We start from the raw sequence: 14,967 nt of genomic DNA on the forward strand, positions 1-14,967 counted from the left end.
ATATAGAAGCAGCTGATGATGATTAAAAGGTTTCCACTGAATCAGAACTAATCTTCACATTTCACTCCATAACTTTTATAGCGTTTATTTAAAGATCATATTGGGGGTCAGATGTATATCAGCTTTAAGACAATCCTTGAAAGTAGTTTGAAAGGTTATCCCTATTTAACATATGTGACTAAAATACATCACATTATTTCTTATAGGTTAACATATAACATCAAATGATAGGTTTAAATCGATACCTTCAATTCTAGCTGGCGCACCCAGACAATATTATTCACAACCTCAGAGAGATTTTTCCCCGCAAGCGGCCCTGATGGATCGCCTGGAGTGCCATGGCAACGAGTCTCAAAATCTGTCTGATAATCTGCACAACAACATTAAGGATAATATTAGTGAGTTCTGCAAATAGCATTAAATACTGAAATTTGTTTCCTAATATGTAGCCTAAGTCCTACAATATAAGTATTACAATTTTTTATTGGGCAAGTTTGTTTTGTTTCAATAAAGAAAATGAGCATGATTTAAAAAACAGAATTTTAAGCAAGAATTTGCACCACTCTGTAATCAGACTCATCCATACAAACTGAGTGTGATGACTCAACAAACTAAACATATGACAAGTCATAATAGTTTTTATAGTAAATTACGTACAAGATATATACCTTGTTTCAAATAATTGCATATTTTCAAAAAAAAAAACAAGAGATAATGGAAGCACCCATATTTTTTCATATATACATGCATATATATTTGTATACCTTTAACTGCACCCTGAAGTTTTGCCAGCAAAGTTTCTCTTTCTAAAAGCAATTCTTTGCTAATGCTTGGACGTCGTACTAATTCCTTGTATTTCTGAAAAGCCTGAAGAAGCTAAAAATATAAAACATGTAAAAATACATAAAATGAAACAGACTACTGTGGATTATGTTTATAAAATTAATCTACCAAGTACTCCTTAATGACCTTAATTGGGACCGAATTTTCATCACTAAGTGATCATTGTTCAAAAGATCACACAACTGCGCTGTTTAATGACAACAGTTCCCAACAACAAAACTGATACAAAATAAGTGATGATTACAATTGGGTTTTGAAATAATGAAAATTAATACATAGTAACAAAGTGTACACATGTGCTTGTCTTATATTTTTGTTGATGTTGCCCCCATATCTTGCCACAAAAATTATTTTGTTCCAAAAAACACAGCAAAACTTGAAGCTGGGTAGATAAGCCTGAAAATAATGCCAGAATGTCTGCACATGATTCAAAGTTTTCTATATTTTCTAAATTTCTATCATGTATTTCATTAAAAAGAACTATTCTGAACAGATGCATTGAAAACGGTGATCATGATTCTGAAATTCTTTCATTCCTAACAATAGTAGTCTGGGCTGCATCAAGAGTGCTAGATTATTTTTTCTTTCTTTTTCTTTCTTTCTTCTTTCTTTCTTTCTTTCTTTCTTTCTTTCTTTCTCTCTCTCTTTCTTTCTTTCTTTCTCTTTCTCTTTCTTTCTTTCTTTCTTTCTTTCTTTCTTTCTTCTTTCTTTCTTTCTTTCTTTCTTTCTTTCTTTCTTTCTCTCTCTCTTTCTTTCTTTCTTTCTCCCACCCTCTCTGATGCCATCCATTACCCACATGTGAAAAAAAAGAAAAAAGTACTGAACAAAAACTCCCCGTTTTGAATGAGGCACAGTGAAGAAGCATAAGGCATGTGGGTTAATCATTTTAAGGCATAGTTCAACCTCTCTTCCACCAGCAAAATGAAACTCAAAACTATTTAATTTACAAGTTTGATGTACAAAATGCTTTTAATAAGCAAGCCTTTCATCATCAGGTTTTGTGGTCAATAGTAATTTTTTAAAAATACCTGTTGTGGACTATCCTGGATTTCTGAAATAAAGCTTTTCAACTTGCTTGCTATTTTTTGTTCTGCTGGAGCAATAATTCTTTCATATTGACGTACCGCTGCTTTCCATAAAGGCTAGAAGAGGAGAACATATTTTTATTCTGGTGGACTGAGATAAACTTCATCTAAATGATGTTTAACTTATGTATAAAATATTTTACCTCAGTGTAGGGATTGTAATGCACAGGATTCAATCCAGCAAAAGGTTCAAACACTTGAGCAAGATGTAATGCTTGCTGCTCACCAGTTGGCAAAAAATATGTAAGTTTCTCATGAAGTGATCGAATACTTAATACCTAAAATGAAAGGAATATAATAACTTGACCCATAATTTTTCAGTTAACTATAACAAAAGCTAGAAATCCTCTAAATAGCAAACTGTGCTAAAATTATACCTAAGTGCTTTTGATAAATGAAGCATAGAATAGAATATAGTATTAATTATGAATGGGATGTTAAATTTCTGTATTATATCACATATTACTCCACTGAAAATAATCACATATATTAATATACCCGTCATTTTTGGAAGACAGTTTTCTTTTTTGCTTCTTAACTGCCACATATTTTAGCTGGGGAAGTTGGGAGGGGGTTGTTGTTGTAGTAGTAGAAAGTTAGTCATAACAACATTCCGTATTCAAGGACTTTTGCCTGCATCTGATGGAGACTGCCGGAAGATTGTTTCCAGTTTTTTTTTTTTTGTTTTTTTAATTTGATTTATATGCCGCCCTTCTCCGGAGACTCAAGGCGGCTTACAATGTGCTCAGCAATAGCCTTCATCCTTTTGTATATTTATACAAAGTCAGCTTATTGCCCCCACAACTGGGTCCTCGATTTACCTACCTTAGAAAGGATGGAAGGCTGAGTCAACCTTGAGCCTTGGCGAGATTCGAACCTGCAGTAATTGCAGGCAGCTGGTCTTAATAACCAGCTTAATAACAGGGTGCCTTAGACCACTGTACTACCAAGGCTGTTGAGTGTGAAGAGTTGATTGGACAATGTGATGAACTTGTGGGTGTGGGACAGGGCTGTGAACTGTTAGCTGGGTGGAGAAAACCTGGAAGATTTCAGATTCGGGTTTTCCCAGATGTGCCAACATGACATCTCTAATAAATTGGAACTTTGAGGAACCTCAGGCCTCAGAGCTTTATTTCGTTGGGGGTGTTCCTTGGAACCCTGACAATAGCATTGAGGATGGCAGGAACACTGGAGTTTAATGTATTTGAACTACATGTTAAGATATTGTAAAAACAGGTCTTCCAAATTCATATTACATTAATAATTATGTTTCTACTAAATCCAGTAAGATTTCTGCTAAACAGATTCTTCGGCATAACCTAGATGCTGTCTATTCTCATTGTCAAAAATCTTCCTCTTAAATTACCTTGGATTATTTTTTCAGAGGGATTGCAGACTTCTGATTTGTAAAAGTGGAGATATTTTACTATAGACATTTCCTAAAAGTTTGACTCTATCCAAAATTATTTCATTCGTCTGCAAATATGTGAAGCTGCCTTTATACTGTGTCAAACTATTTACACATTTCATCTCATATTGTTCTTTTATCCATAGCTTCAGAATTCATTCTATCAGAAAATGGGCAACCTTTTTTCCTAAATAACATGATGGTAGGACTGAAATAAATACTCTGTTTCTTTTTCTCTGATATTTATTTTTCCTTCCTCTTAATTCTGACATGCATACATACTTTTTTTTAAAAAAATCTCAAACTGCATAGTGGGAAATACAATATATTTTTTACTGAAAATCACCCTATCCAAAGTTTGGGGACAAACAGCAATTTTGGGAATTTATAAACTGGGAAAGGAAATTTAAAAATGTATCAACATCATGTCTCCAGTTTGTTTTGAAAACATACAAGAAAATCAATTGAAGAGCTCTATCATCTACTTTTCCTTATAGCTATTATCAGAGAGTCTTTAACTAAAGAACCAAGAACCTGAATTTTATAGCTCTGTATCTAAAAATCAAATACTACAGTCTCTTCCATTAGAAAACATCATATTCAAAAGCCTTCAGATTGTAATTTTTCCTAGACCTCACATCCCTAAAACAAACCAAAACAGATACCTCTTCAAGACGTTTGCCAAGTTTTCCTAGTGTTTCAGGGATGTATTTCTCTCCTCGCCATATATGTGGGGTATAACGCTGCCATAACTGTCCTGTAAGATGGTCACAAGCTGCAAGCCACTGTTCACAAATAATGATGCCAGCCTTCAGATTCTCTTTTACTGTGTGAAACGAATCCTCCCATAGGTTTAAAGTACCTAACTTCTTCTGAACAAATCTTCCAAGAGAGCCAGCTAAAAATCATACAAGCAAATAAAGATAACTAACTGTATTTTCAATTATTTGTATTTTGTTTGGCAAAGCACACTTTTTCATGTCTACATTTGTGCCTCTTAATATATCCATTATACCGAGGTAATCACTACAAACCAAATCGCAAGGCATTTGTGTGTATAATGCAATTATTGGCACCTATATCTAAATAAAAATTTAGATTATTTAACTACACAAAAAATTAAACCACCTTTACAAGAGCTCATAAAAAGGGAAGCTTTCCTTTCCTTTAATGTTTTGATAAATCAAACTTCAGGTGTAATCGTAATGATTTGTTTCCAGAGGGCTGGATCTAAATGAGGAAATTTCTCAATGGTGATGTGGTTTGTTAGAATTGGAAGTACCATGGCTAAAGGACAGGATCAGGCACAAGCCACAAACAAATTTTCCAAACAAATGGATATGCTTATACATGTATGATCCAATGAGTCTGCATAGCAACTTGTATCTGTAATTTTTATGAATACTCAATCAAAATAGGGATTCATAATAGAAATAGGGATTGTTTGGGAGAGTTCTACAACAGTACAAGCAGGACTATTCTATACTCAGATCAGGTAGCAGAGACAGGCATTAAGTAAGAAGGCCACAAGATTGCTCTTAAATCTAGACACAAGACAAATCACAGTATGAACCAGCCTTTGGGCCATTTGGTGATAAGAAACTGACAGAGTCTATAAACACCTTTAAAGAAAATCCATCATTGATTTGAACTCCTAAGCTTCTTTCTATCCAGGAGTCCTACAGCTGCCAGCCTTAAAAACAAGTGAGGATGGGTAAAGATATATCTCAAGCTGGTTCATGTTCGTTTTGAGATGGGACTCAAAAATGGATGACCACACTATGCCATTCGGAAGAAAGGCAGAAGAATTGACCCAGAGTTTTCAGCATATGTGTGATAAATAACCTAGGGAAGGAAAAAAGGGAAGGACCCAAAGGAAGTGCTTGTAAAGTTAATGAAAAGCCTTGCCATTTGAACTCAGGAATACCACTGATAAAGAAAAGTTAGGAAACAAAACCCTTCTTCCGAACAGAAAAGCTTTGTGACCTAAATAAAACCCTGGAATGTGGTATCATTTGCACCAAGAGAAATTAGGCAGCACAACAATATTTGATGGCTCAAAATATCAAATGCCAAAAACCAATCTATCATCCTCAACGCTCATGAGATGCTTCATCTTGGCTGACAGAAATTGTTAAGATTGTATGGAAGTTAAACAATAATAAAAATTCAAATAACTTATTCCATGTAACTTTCCCTTGTCAGGCAGTTATCAAAAAGACAAGTTATCGACTTCCGCTTGGCTCCGCGAGCCTCGAAAGACATTCTTTTGAGAGCGTCCGCTCCCTGGCTCCGTTAAAGCCCCAGAACAGCTGACAAACGCTGTCTGGAGGCTTGAAATTCTCTCCCCGGGCAAAGGGGAGAGAGAAGAGCAGGCAGGTGGAGGTAGAGCCCCCCGAATGCCCTAGGAAAAATCCTCGGGCGCGAAGGGCGCACGCTCCCTAAAAGCCTGTCAAGCCACTCCAGACCAGGGACGTCTCCGCTAATTAGCGGAATTAGAAGCCGCGACCAATCTTGCTGAATGGAAATGAGGGAATTAACATCTTGAACTAACAGCAGGCGGAACGAGCAAGGAGAAATCAGACTGCAAGTATTTTTTACCTAACTCCAATGCCTAGAGCCTCCTTCGGAAGTAATCACTTAGTACTTTGCAACAATATGGCGATTGAAGCTTGAAAGGGCGGGGGAAACGGAAAGTTACAGGAAAAGTTTCGTTTTGCTGGCAGCCCTTCGCCTGGAAAAAAAGCTTTTGTGCTGACAGAAGGAGGATTTTAAATGTTAATTAATATTGGGAAATCTTTTGAGGAACTCTTCTTTTTGACTCTGATTAAATATAAAGACTAATTTCAAACTGGAAATGGCCTCAAAGTCTGTAAAAACTGTTCCTATTAAAGGAACTGGGAGTGCTGGTAGCTCCCCAGCTCATATTCCTAGATTACAAGTTTCTGCTCCTCCAGCGGATCCACAGACCTTAACGTTGGAGATGTTGCAACAAGCTCTCCAAGTCACCCAAAATAAAATTGTTGATGTGATTGATGAAAAAATTAAGGAAACTAATGAAAAAATTAAGGAAACTAATGAAAAGATACAGGCTGTGTCAGATGAGATTGCAATTCGCAATCAGGGGATTAGGGATGATATATTAATGGCATTTAAGTGTCTGGCAGGCAATATTGAGATGGTGGATGACAGAGTTGAGGAAATTAAACAATCCTCTGAAATTTTGGATAGTAAAATAGGAGAAGCTCAAAACAGAATTCAAAGGGCTGAAGACGATGTAATAATGCTACAATACAGAGACATGGAATTTGCTTTAAGATTCAGAGGGGTGAAGGAGAATAAACAAGAGAATTTGAGAGAAATGATGTCTGAGGCATTGGCACCGCTGGTGGGGGAGTCAAAAAATGATCTGGGCTGGCAGATGGACAAGCTGTACCGCGTTAATTCCTGGATTGCTAGACAGAAACATCTACCAAGAGACATTGTGATATATTTTACTACAAGGAGAGTACGTAACGAAATTTTACAGGCTACTTTTAAAAACAAGCTTCGGGTGGAAGGCCAGGAAGTAATGACAATGAAAGAAATCCCTCCTAAGATCTTGAGAGCTAGAAGGGAGTATGCCTTTCTGGTGGATGAACTGAGAAAACGTCAGATACAGTACAGATGGGAGGTGCCAACTGGACTAGTGGTGACTTACTCAGGAGAGAGATATAGGCTTAATACAATTTGGAAAGCAAGAGATTTTCATACTAATGTATTAAAGGCTGGCACACCCAAATCAACTAAATCACCAGAAGGCAAAAGAAAGAAAGAAGTAATGGAAGCTGAGACAGAAGAGCTCTTGACAGTAGTTCAGGGGGGAGCTTTGGCTGATCAAGAAGAAATATTACAAATCCAAATGGCTACTCAAGAGTTGGCGCTGATTGATTTCTCGCAGTTACCAAAGGATCAAAGACAGACCAGATCGGTGACAGCTAGACTCAAGGAAGAATTAAGACAGCAACAATCCCAGATGGCAACTCAAGAAATGATTCAAGATACTACTAAAAAAGGAGTAGTGGGGGGAGCAAGACCTAAAACTCAAATGAGATCAGAGCATCAGGACTTGCTTCAGAGGCTCCAAAGGCCCAGAGATGGGAACTAGATTTTTGACTTGGAACGTTAATGGCTTGAATTCTCCACAGAAAAGAAGAAAAATATTTCACTATCTTAAGCAATTTAAGAATGAAGTAATTTGCTTACAAGAGACTCATATAAGAATACAAGATCAAAAATATTTGATTAATGCAAGACTTGGTACATCTTACGTAGCAGCAGCACCAGAAAAGAAAAATGGTATAGTTATATATTTGAAAAGAGACTTAGTTGCTAAATTAATTGAAGCAGACGATCAAGGAAGATTTTTAGCGATAGAACTTTTAGTAAAAGGAGAAAAAATACTTGTAATCGGAGTTTATGCCCCGAATCAACAACAAGAAAACTTTTATAATTTACTACACTCAAAATTGACACAGTGGGCATATAAAACTTGTATCCTGTTAGGCGACTGGAATGGTGTTTTGGACGTTAAAAAAGACAAGAAGGGACCTAAACAAAATGTGTTAACAAGAGCAAAATTGCCCAAAGCGTTTTGGGAAATGATGGATAACTGGGAGTTGAGAGATATCTGGCGTGAAAGAAACCCGTAAGAAAAAGATTTTACTTTTTTTTCAGATAGACATCAATCCTTTTCAAGGATTGATTTTATATTAATTACTAACGATCTTTTATCTAGGGTGAAAAATACGAAGATTTGCTCAAGAACATTGACAGACCATAGTCCAGTTTGGCTGGAATTGGAGTATGAGAAAGGGCCTAGGAGGTCCTGGAGGTTAAATGATAATTTGTTTAGGTATGAAGAAAATGTAAAAGAGTGTAAAAAATTTATGAAAGAATTTTTTGTTATGAATATGCAAAAGGGCACATCGATGGAAATGGTATGGGATGCAAGTAAGGCATATATGCGAGGAATTTTGATATATTTGAATAATAAATATAGAAAGAAACAGGGGACAAAAAGAAAAGAATTAGAAGATGAGATTAGTAAACAGGAACGGGCTTTAGTAGCTAATCCAACAGATAAGAAAATTAAAGAGGCAATCAATTTATTGAAAGGTCAATTTAATATGTTAATAGCAGATCAAGTGGCAACTAATTTAAGATATGCAAAACATAATACTTTTTACAATGCCAATAAACCAGGCAGGTGGTTAGCATATTTGTTAAGGAAAAAGCAAAAATCAAGGACAATAGAGAGAATAAAATATAAGGGTAAAGAGGTTTATGAGCAACAATTGATTAAAAAATCTTTTTTAGAGTTTTATTCGAGGCTGTATACTGGTGATAAAATTAAAGATATAGATATAGATAGATATTTGCAGAAAGAGAATATTTATACAATTTCAAATGAGCAGAGGGATAGTTTAAATCAATCGATAACTTCCGAGGAAATTGCGTTAGCAATTAAGCAGTTGAAAGTGGGTAAAGCTCCTGGGATGGACGGTTTGACGGCTATTTACTATAAAACCCTACAGGAGAAAATGATAGAACCGTTGAAATAATTATTTAACAATATACAACAGGGAGGAGAGGTACCTCCAACTTGGAAGACAGCATTTATCTCGTTGATCCCAAAAGAAGGGCATGACGATACAGATCCTAAAAATTATAGGCCAATTTCATTATTAAATACAGACTATAAGATATTTGCTAAAATTTTGGCAAATAGATTAATGACAGTCATGCAGCAAATGATTCACCATGATCAAACTGGTTTTATAAATGGTAGACAAATGAAGAGTAATGTAAGGCAAATTGTTAACTTATTAGAGTATTTGGGAAGGAACAACCAGGTCCCCGCAATGCTTGTGTTCTTGGATGCTGAGAAAGCCTTTGATAGATTGAATTGGCAATTTTTACTAAAACTAATAGAAAGGATGCAATTTGGAGAACAATCTATTAAGGCAATATATCAAAAACAAACAGCGCAAATAATAGTTAATGGTGGTTTAATAGATGCTTTTAACATAGAAAAAGGAACAAGGCAAGGCTGTCCTTTGTCTCCGTTATTGTTTATTTTGACGCTGGAAACTTTATTAAACAAGATACGCGAGATGAATACAATTAAGGGAATTAAAATTAGACAGCATGAATACAAGGTACGAGCATTTGCGGATGACCTGGTTGTTACCTTAACCCAACCGGTATAATTGATTACAGCCTTGATGGATATAACCTGCTTATATGGACAAGTATCTGGTTTTAAAATAAATGCAGCTAAAACAAAAATAATAGCTAAAAATATGGTTAGGAGCCAAAAAGAAGAGATAGAAAGGTTAACAGGATTTGAAGTAGTTAAGAAGGTTAAATATTTGGGGGTCTATATTATGACTGCAAATACGAAATTATATCAGTACAACTATGAACCATTGTGGCACAAAATACAGAAAGAGTTGGACAACTGGAAAAAACTACAACTGTCTTTGCTGGGAAGGATAGCCGCTGTAAAAATGAATATTTTACCAAAATTTCTATTTCTTTTTCAAATGATACCTATACTTAAAAAACTTGAAGGAATGGCAGAAGGGCATAAACAAATTTGTATGGGCAGGGAAGAAACCACGAGTCAAACAAAAGATATTGCAAGATACTAGAGAAAGAGGTGGTCTTAAGATGCCCAATTTAAGATTGTATTATGAAGCTGCTGCCCTCTCAGCAATCACAGATTGGATAAACTTAACGGAGGAAAAGATATTGAATATTGAAGGATATGGTTTGGTTTATGGCTGGCATGCTTACTTAGTGTATGATAAGAAAGTAGATAAGACTTTTAAAAGTCATATATTAAGAAATGCTCTATTGCGTGTCTGGAAAAAGTATAAATATAAACTAAATGATAGGTTACCAATATGGACAGTACCCAGACACGCGATAGAGAACATAAATTTAGAGCAAAAGCAAGATAAGATTACATATAAGGAACTCCTTTATAAGGAAGGAGTCAGACTACAGTTAAAATCCATGGAACAACTAAAAGAAGAAGGGATTATTAAGACTTGGTTTCAATATGGACAGCTGCTGGCCAGATGGAGAGAAGATCAAAAAATTGGTATTTTGCAGCAGGATGAGAATTTGATAAAGCAAATAAGAGATGAAGGTCAAATGCACATAAAAAGGTTGTACAATGCATTACTGGAAATAGATTCAGAAACAGACTTAGTCAAGGATTGTATGATAAAATGGGCACAAAATGTAGGTGAACCAATAATGATGGAAACATGGGAAAAGATATGGGTTAGAAATGTAAGATTTACACAAGCACAAAATTTAAGGGAGAATTTTTACAAAATGTTTTATAGATGGCATTTAGACCCAAAATAACTAGCCTGTATGTATCCAAATTTATAATCCAAGTGTTGGCGATGTGAGTGTGAAGATGCTACATATTTTCATATATGGTGGACATGTAAAAAGATTAAGGCTTTTTGGATAAAAATATGGTGGATTATTCAAAATATTTTGAAGAAAAAAATTAAATTTACACCACAGTTTTTTCTGTTGGGAATAGTTACGGATTGTACTGTAATAGAGACTAAGCTGGTTTTGAACTTAATAACGGCTGCCAGGTTACTGGTGGCACAGTACTGGAAGAAGGAAGATCCACCTACTATTGAGGAATGGACATTAAAAGTTGTGCATTTGGCGGAAATGGCAAAAATTTCATCATACCTTAAAGACCATTCAAATGAGAGATATATATCGGAATGGAGAAAATGGATTGATTACATACAGAAGAAGTATCCGAATAAGAAGATTCATATAGCTTATGAATGAAATAATATTAAGTAGTTTATGTTTGTTTTTTCTGAATTATAAGGAGTTAAGGACCTAGGGAGAATATGAAATGTAATAATTTGTTAGCACATTTTAGTTCTTGGTTTGTGAATGCTATACCCTGTGCTCGTTCTGGGAAGTCTAGGGAGCGGGGTGGGGGGGAGGGAGGGGAAGGGAGGGGGGGGAAGGGGAGGGGGGTTGAGGGGGGAAGGATGGGGGTTGAAAATGTTTGTATTTTTCATAAAACTTTTCAATTAAAAAAAAAGAAAAAAAAGACAAGTTATCCAACTGTTCAGGGGGGCTTTTTGTCTAGAACTTTACCTATGACATCCAAAAGGTTCTTCATGCGCGACTGTGGAAAAGGCTCGTGATCTGATTGCCTCCAGACATCATCAACAATGTCCCGTGTGGTCTCCACTAAATCCACAACCTCAAATAAAGATAAGCTGTCCAAATTGTAATAATCCTAGAAGTGTGATACATAATTAAAAATTAAAAATTTCCAGCAAATATATTAGGGCTGCAATGATTCGGAAACATTTCTATGAAAATGTTATTATGGTACGTACTGTCTGCCATCCGTTTTTCCAAATACTCAGCATGACTTCCCTCAACTCCCTACAGTCCTTCCCAGTTCATTCTCATCTGCCTCAATGTTTCAAACTATCTTATGACAAACCTGCCCATTCACCTTGACCTAACTACAATGAGTAAAAGAGCAATTGTTTCCTTACCCCATTCCTGTCAGCTGCAAACAATTCCAAAATAAATAAGGATGCTGGCTGAAAAGTGTATTATGACACTGGGAAAAAGAGTCTGTGCTCTGTGCTCTCTTTTGATAAAGAAGAATGGGACATCTGGGAGTGAAGGATGAGGAGGAAATTTCTTAATTAAAGTAACAAAATAATGTTTGAGTGCCCAAATTTGAGCTCTGCCTCCTCATTTTCAGTCTCGGCTATGCCATAAAAAGATTAGTGGTCACACACATCTGATTTATGCTGATCTCAGGAAGTACACATTATTGTTAATCTAACTGCAAGTTAAGTATGGCAAATGCCACTATTATTTATCAATATCCTAATAAGGACAAAAATTAAAAGTTCAGATAGCAGCAAACTTCCTGATTTCTATGAAGAGTTAAAAGTATTATTGAAACATTTCTTCAAATGTTATTATCTATATGTAAAATGTTGATTTCCTATAGAAATTCATGAAGATATGTTTTCAACAAAGGTTACAATTTAATAAAAACCAATACTTGTATATGAAGGAAGGTCCATCTGTACACAACTCAGTTCTATTATAACTGATTGTATGAATCCAGCATATATATAAAACTATAGACTGCTTTGTGATTTACGGTGTACATAAAAACAGAAGCAATGCAGCAGTATATAATTTTGATATCATAATGTAGCCCTCCCTGATACAAAAGCCCTTCAGATCTCTGCACGTCAAGTTCTAGAATTCTTCAGGCAGTAAGACTTTGGTAAAATATTCCGAGAGGCTATCCATGTATGTGGAAAGTTGGGGGAGACTTGTGAATTAAACATTCAGCTTTGTTGATAAATTTTATTTATTTATTTGATCATTATTCATTATTTTTTTTTATTTGGCGATTGTTTGTTTAATAAACTTTGTTTGAGCAATTTTTGAGGCCCCTAGAATGGCCCATATTCCACTTCTGCTCCACAAACTACACCGGCTACCACTCTGCTTCCAGGTGCAATTCAATATGCTGGTTATGATCTTTAAATCCCTTAATGGCATAGGTCCAGCCCCCTTGATGAAACATTGTGTCCTGCTAGAACAAGCCTGCCTCACTCATGCTGGCAGAGGGTCTACTGTAGATTCCGTCGGTCAAAGAACTTCAAGTATTGGTATCCAGAAGAAGAGGTTTCTCTTACATAGTACCCACTCTCCAGTGGTGAGATTCAAAATATTTTACTACTGGTTCTGTGGGTGTGGCTTGGTGGGCGTGGCAGGGGAAGGATACTGTAAAATCTCCATTCTGTCCCCACTCCAGGGGAAGGTTACTGCAAAATCCTCATTTCCTCCCGATCAGCTGGGACTCGGGAGGCAGAGAATAAGTGGGGGCGGGGCCAGTCAGAGGTGATATTTACCAGTTCTCCGAACTACTCAAAATTTCCACTACCAGTTCTCCAAAACTGGTCAGAACCTGCTGAATACCACCTCTGCCAATGTCCTAGATGAGATCTGCCTGCACACTCCTATCCTACTGTAAGAGTTTGAAGACCTGACTCTGCCAGTTGGCTGGGAACCCAATGGGTGACTACCACACTGGAGATGGCTACTAGATTGATAGCAACAGCCCCTCACTCCCTGCTTCCCTACCCACCCATCTTTTATTCTCATATCACATTTCTCAATGCTTTCTTTTTCATTGCTTACTCTATTGTTCCATTACTTTGCTACTGTTATGTTTACACTTCTTTTCATTTCTTAGTTTTTACTGTTTTAAGCCACCTAGAGTAGCTCTATAGCAAGACAGCAAATAAATTTAACAAATAAATAAAACAAATGTTACACACATGTGCAATGGCTTCAAACAGCTCTTTAAAATGAGAAGCTCTGTCCTTGCTACATGATTTACTTCCATGTTGAGCACGCTCTGTCCAGAATTGAAATTCATCATTTGGGCAAAGTACAGCTATAAAAAAACAAAAAACAAATATTCAGTTGGTTGCATAGCAATCAAGTAGAAGATCTTTAAAAGCCACAGCATATATTTTAGTAATTTACTCCACATAAATGAGCATTAGTATCTATATTAAGACACAATCATTGCATCTCAAATATATTATACCATATTACAGAAACATTAGTATATCTACGATTCTGCATATCATAATTCTGCATATCATAATATCTGAAATATTACTGAATAGAATGTTTTATTACACACTTTCTATGCCTACTCACTGGACTATAATGACAAACTATTTCTCACTATATCTAATTTAAATTTCGCAGTTTATAAATATTAAGCATTATATACCTTGAACATCATCTTCCCGATATTTTGTTCCTGTATAAGCAGTATCTGTTTTCCTTAGAACAGAACCTAAGCCAGCCTCTAACTCCCGCAAAAGATTTTGCAGTTTGGGATCAAAATCTTTACTCCATTTTTCATCCTAAAATAAAGATTTTAGATTATGTAATTTTTCTATCAAAACTTCATTATCTTCATTATTATAACAAACAATTTTCTCTATTTAATTCTGCATACATTATCTCATTCTTTGGTTGTTTTCTCAGTGCTGAAACATAGTTGACATGATTCTTAACAGTAAATTAATTTACATTAATTATACGTACTAACGTACTAAGCTTGTAGTAATTAACTATTAAATAATTTTGAATGGTAATGACAAGAGAGAGCTACTTTCTATAAATTAAAACTAGCATCGTGTCAAAGCAATGAAATAAATTCTATAATAAAAGAACTATAAGAAAAGAGTACATTTTCAATATATAAGAAAAATCCTGTGATTTCTTGAAATAACCTGGATTCTGCATACTCACTTTCAGCAGTACCGGTGCAAATACCTGTCGCACTGCTTGATAAAGCATATTAACTGGAGAATCTAACATAGATGATACAAGAATATTGGTGTGAAGATTATCTTCTGTAATAACATCTGGTCGCAGCTTGAAAAATACTAGTGTTTTGTCTTCCGAATTGCTAGCTTCGACCTGCATAAGTGTGAAACACAGAAATTAATTAACTATTAA

The 14,967-nt window shown here is 35.6% G+C and overlaps 1 protein-coding gene across 2 annotated transcripts in view; it reads right to left on the reverse strand.

Annotated features, from left to right (window-relative positions):
• DYNC2H1 (dynein cytoplasmic 2 heavy chain 1) overlaps window positions 1–14,967 on the reverse strand; it is a 152,252-nt gene that overhangs the window by 136,060 nt on the left and 1,225 nt on the right. For both annotated transcript variants that reach the window (XM_070943969.1, XM_070943968.1), the window contains exons 2-10: window positions 14,758–14,928; window positions 14,231–14,366; window positions 13,764–13,882; window positions 11,533–11,677; window positions 4,002–4,234; window positions 2,072–2,206; window positions 1,872–1,985; window positions 765–876; window positions 246–370 (exon numbers count right to left, since the gene is read on the reverse strand). In XM_070943969.1, the coding sequence (XP_070800070.1) occupies window positions 246–370; window positions 765–876; window positions 1,872–1,985; window positions 2,072–2,206; window positions 4,002–4,234; window positions 11,533–11,677; window positions 13,764–13,882; window positions 14,231–14,366; window positions 14,758–14,928 (1,290 nt within the window). The remainder of the gene's footprint in view (window positions 1–245; window positions 371–764; window positions 877–1,871; window positions 1,986–2,071; window positions 2,207–4,001; window positions 4,235–11,532; window positions 11,678–13,763; window positions 13,883–14,230; window positions 14,367–14,757; window positions 14,929–14,967) is intronic.

Source organism: Pituophis catenifer, unplaced genomic scaffold, assembly GCF_029215685.1.
Source record: "Pituophis catenifer annectens isolate HBS135680 unplaced genomic scaffold, rPitCat1.0.hap2 SCAF_4, whole genome shotgun sequence".
NCBI classification, from domain to species: Eukaryota; Metazoa; Chordata; class Lepidosauria; order Squamata; family Colubridae; genus Pituophis; species Pituophis catenifer.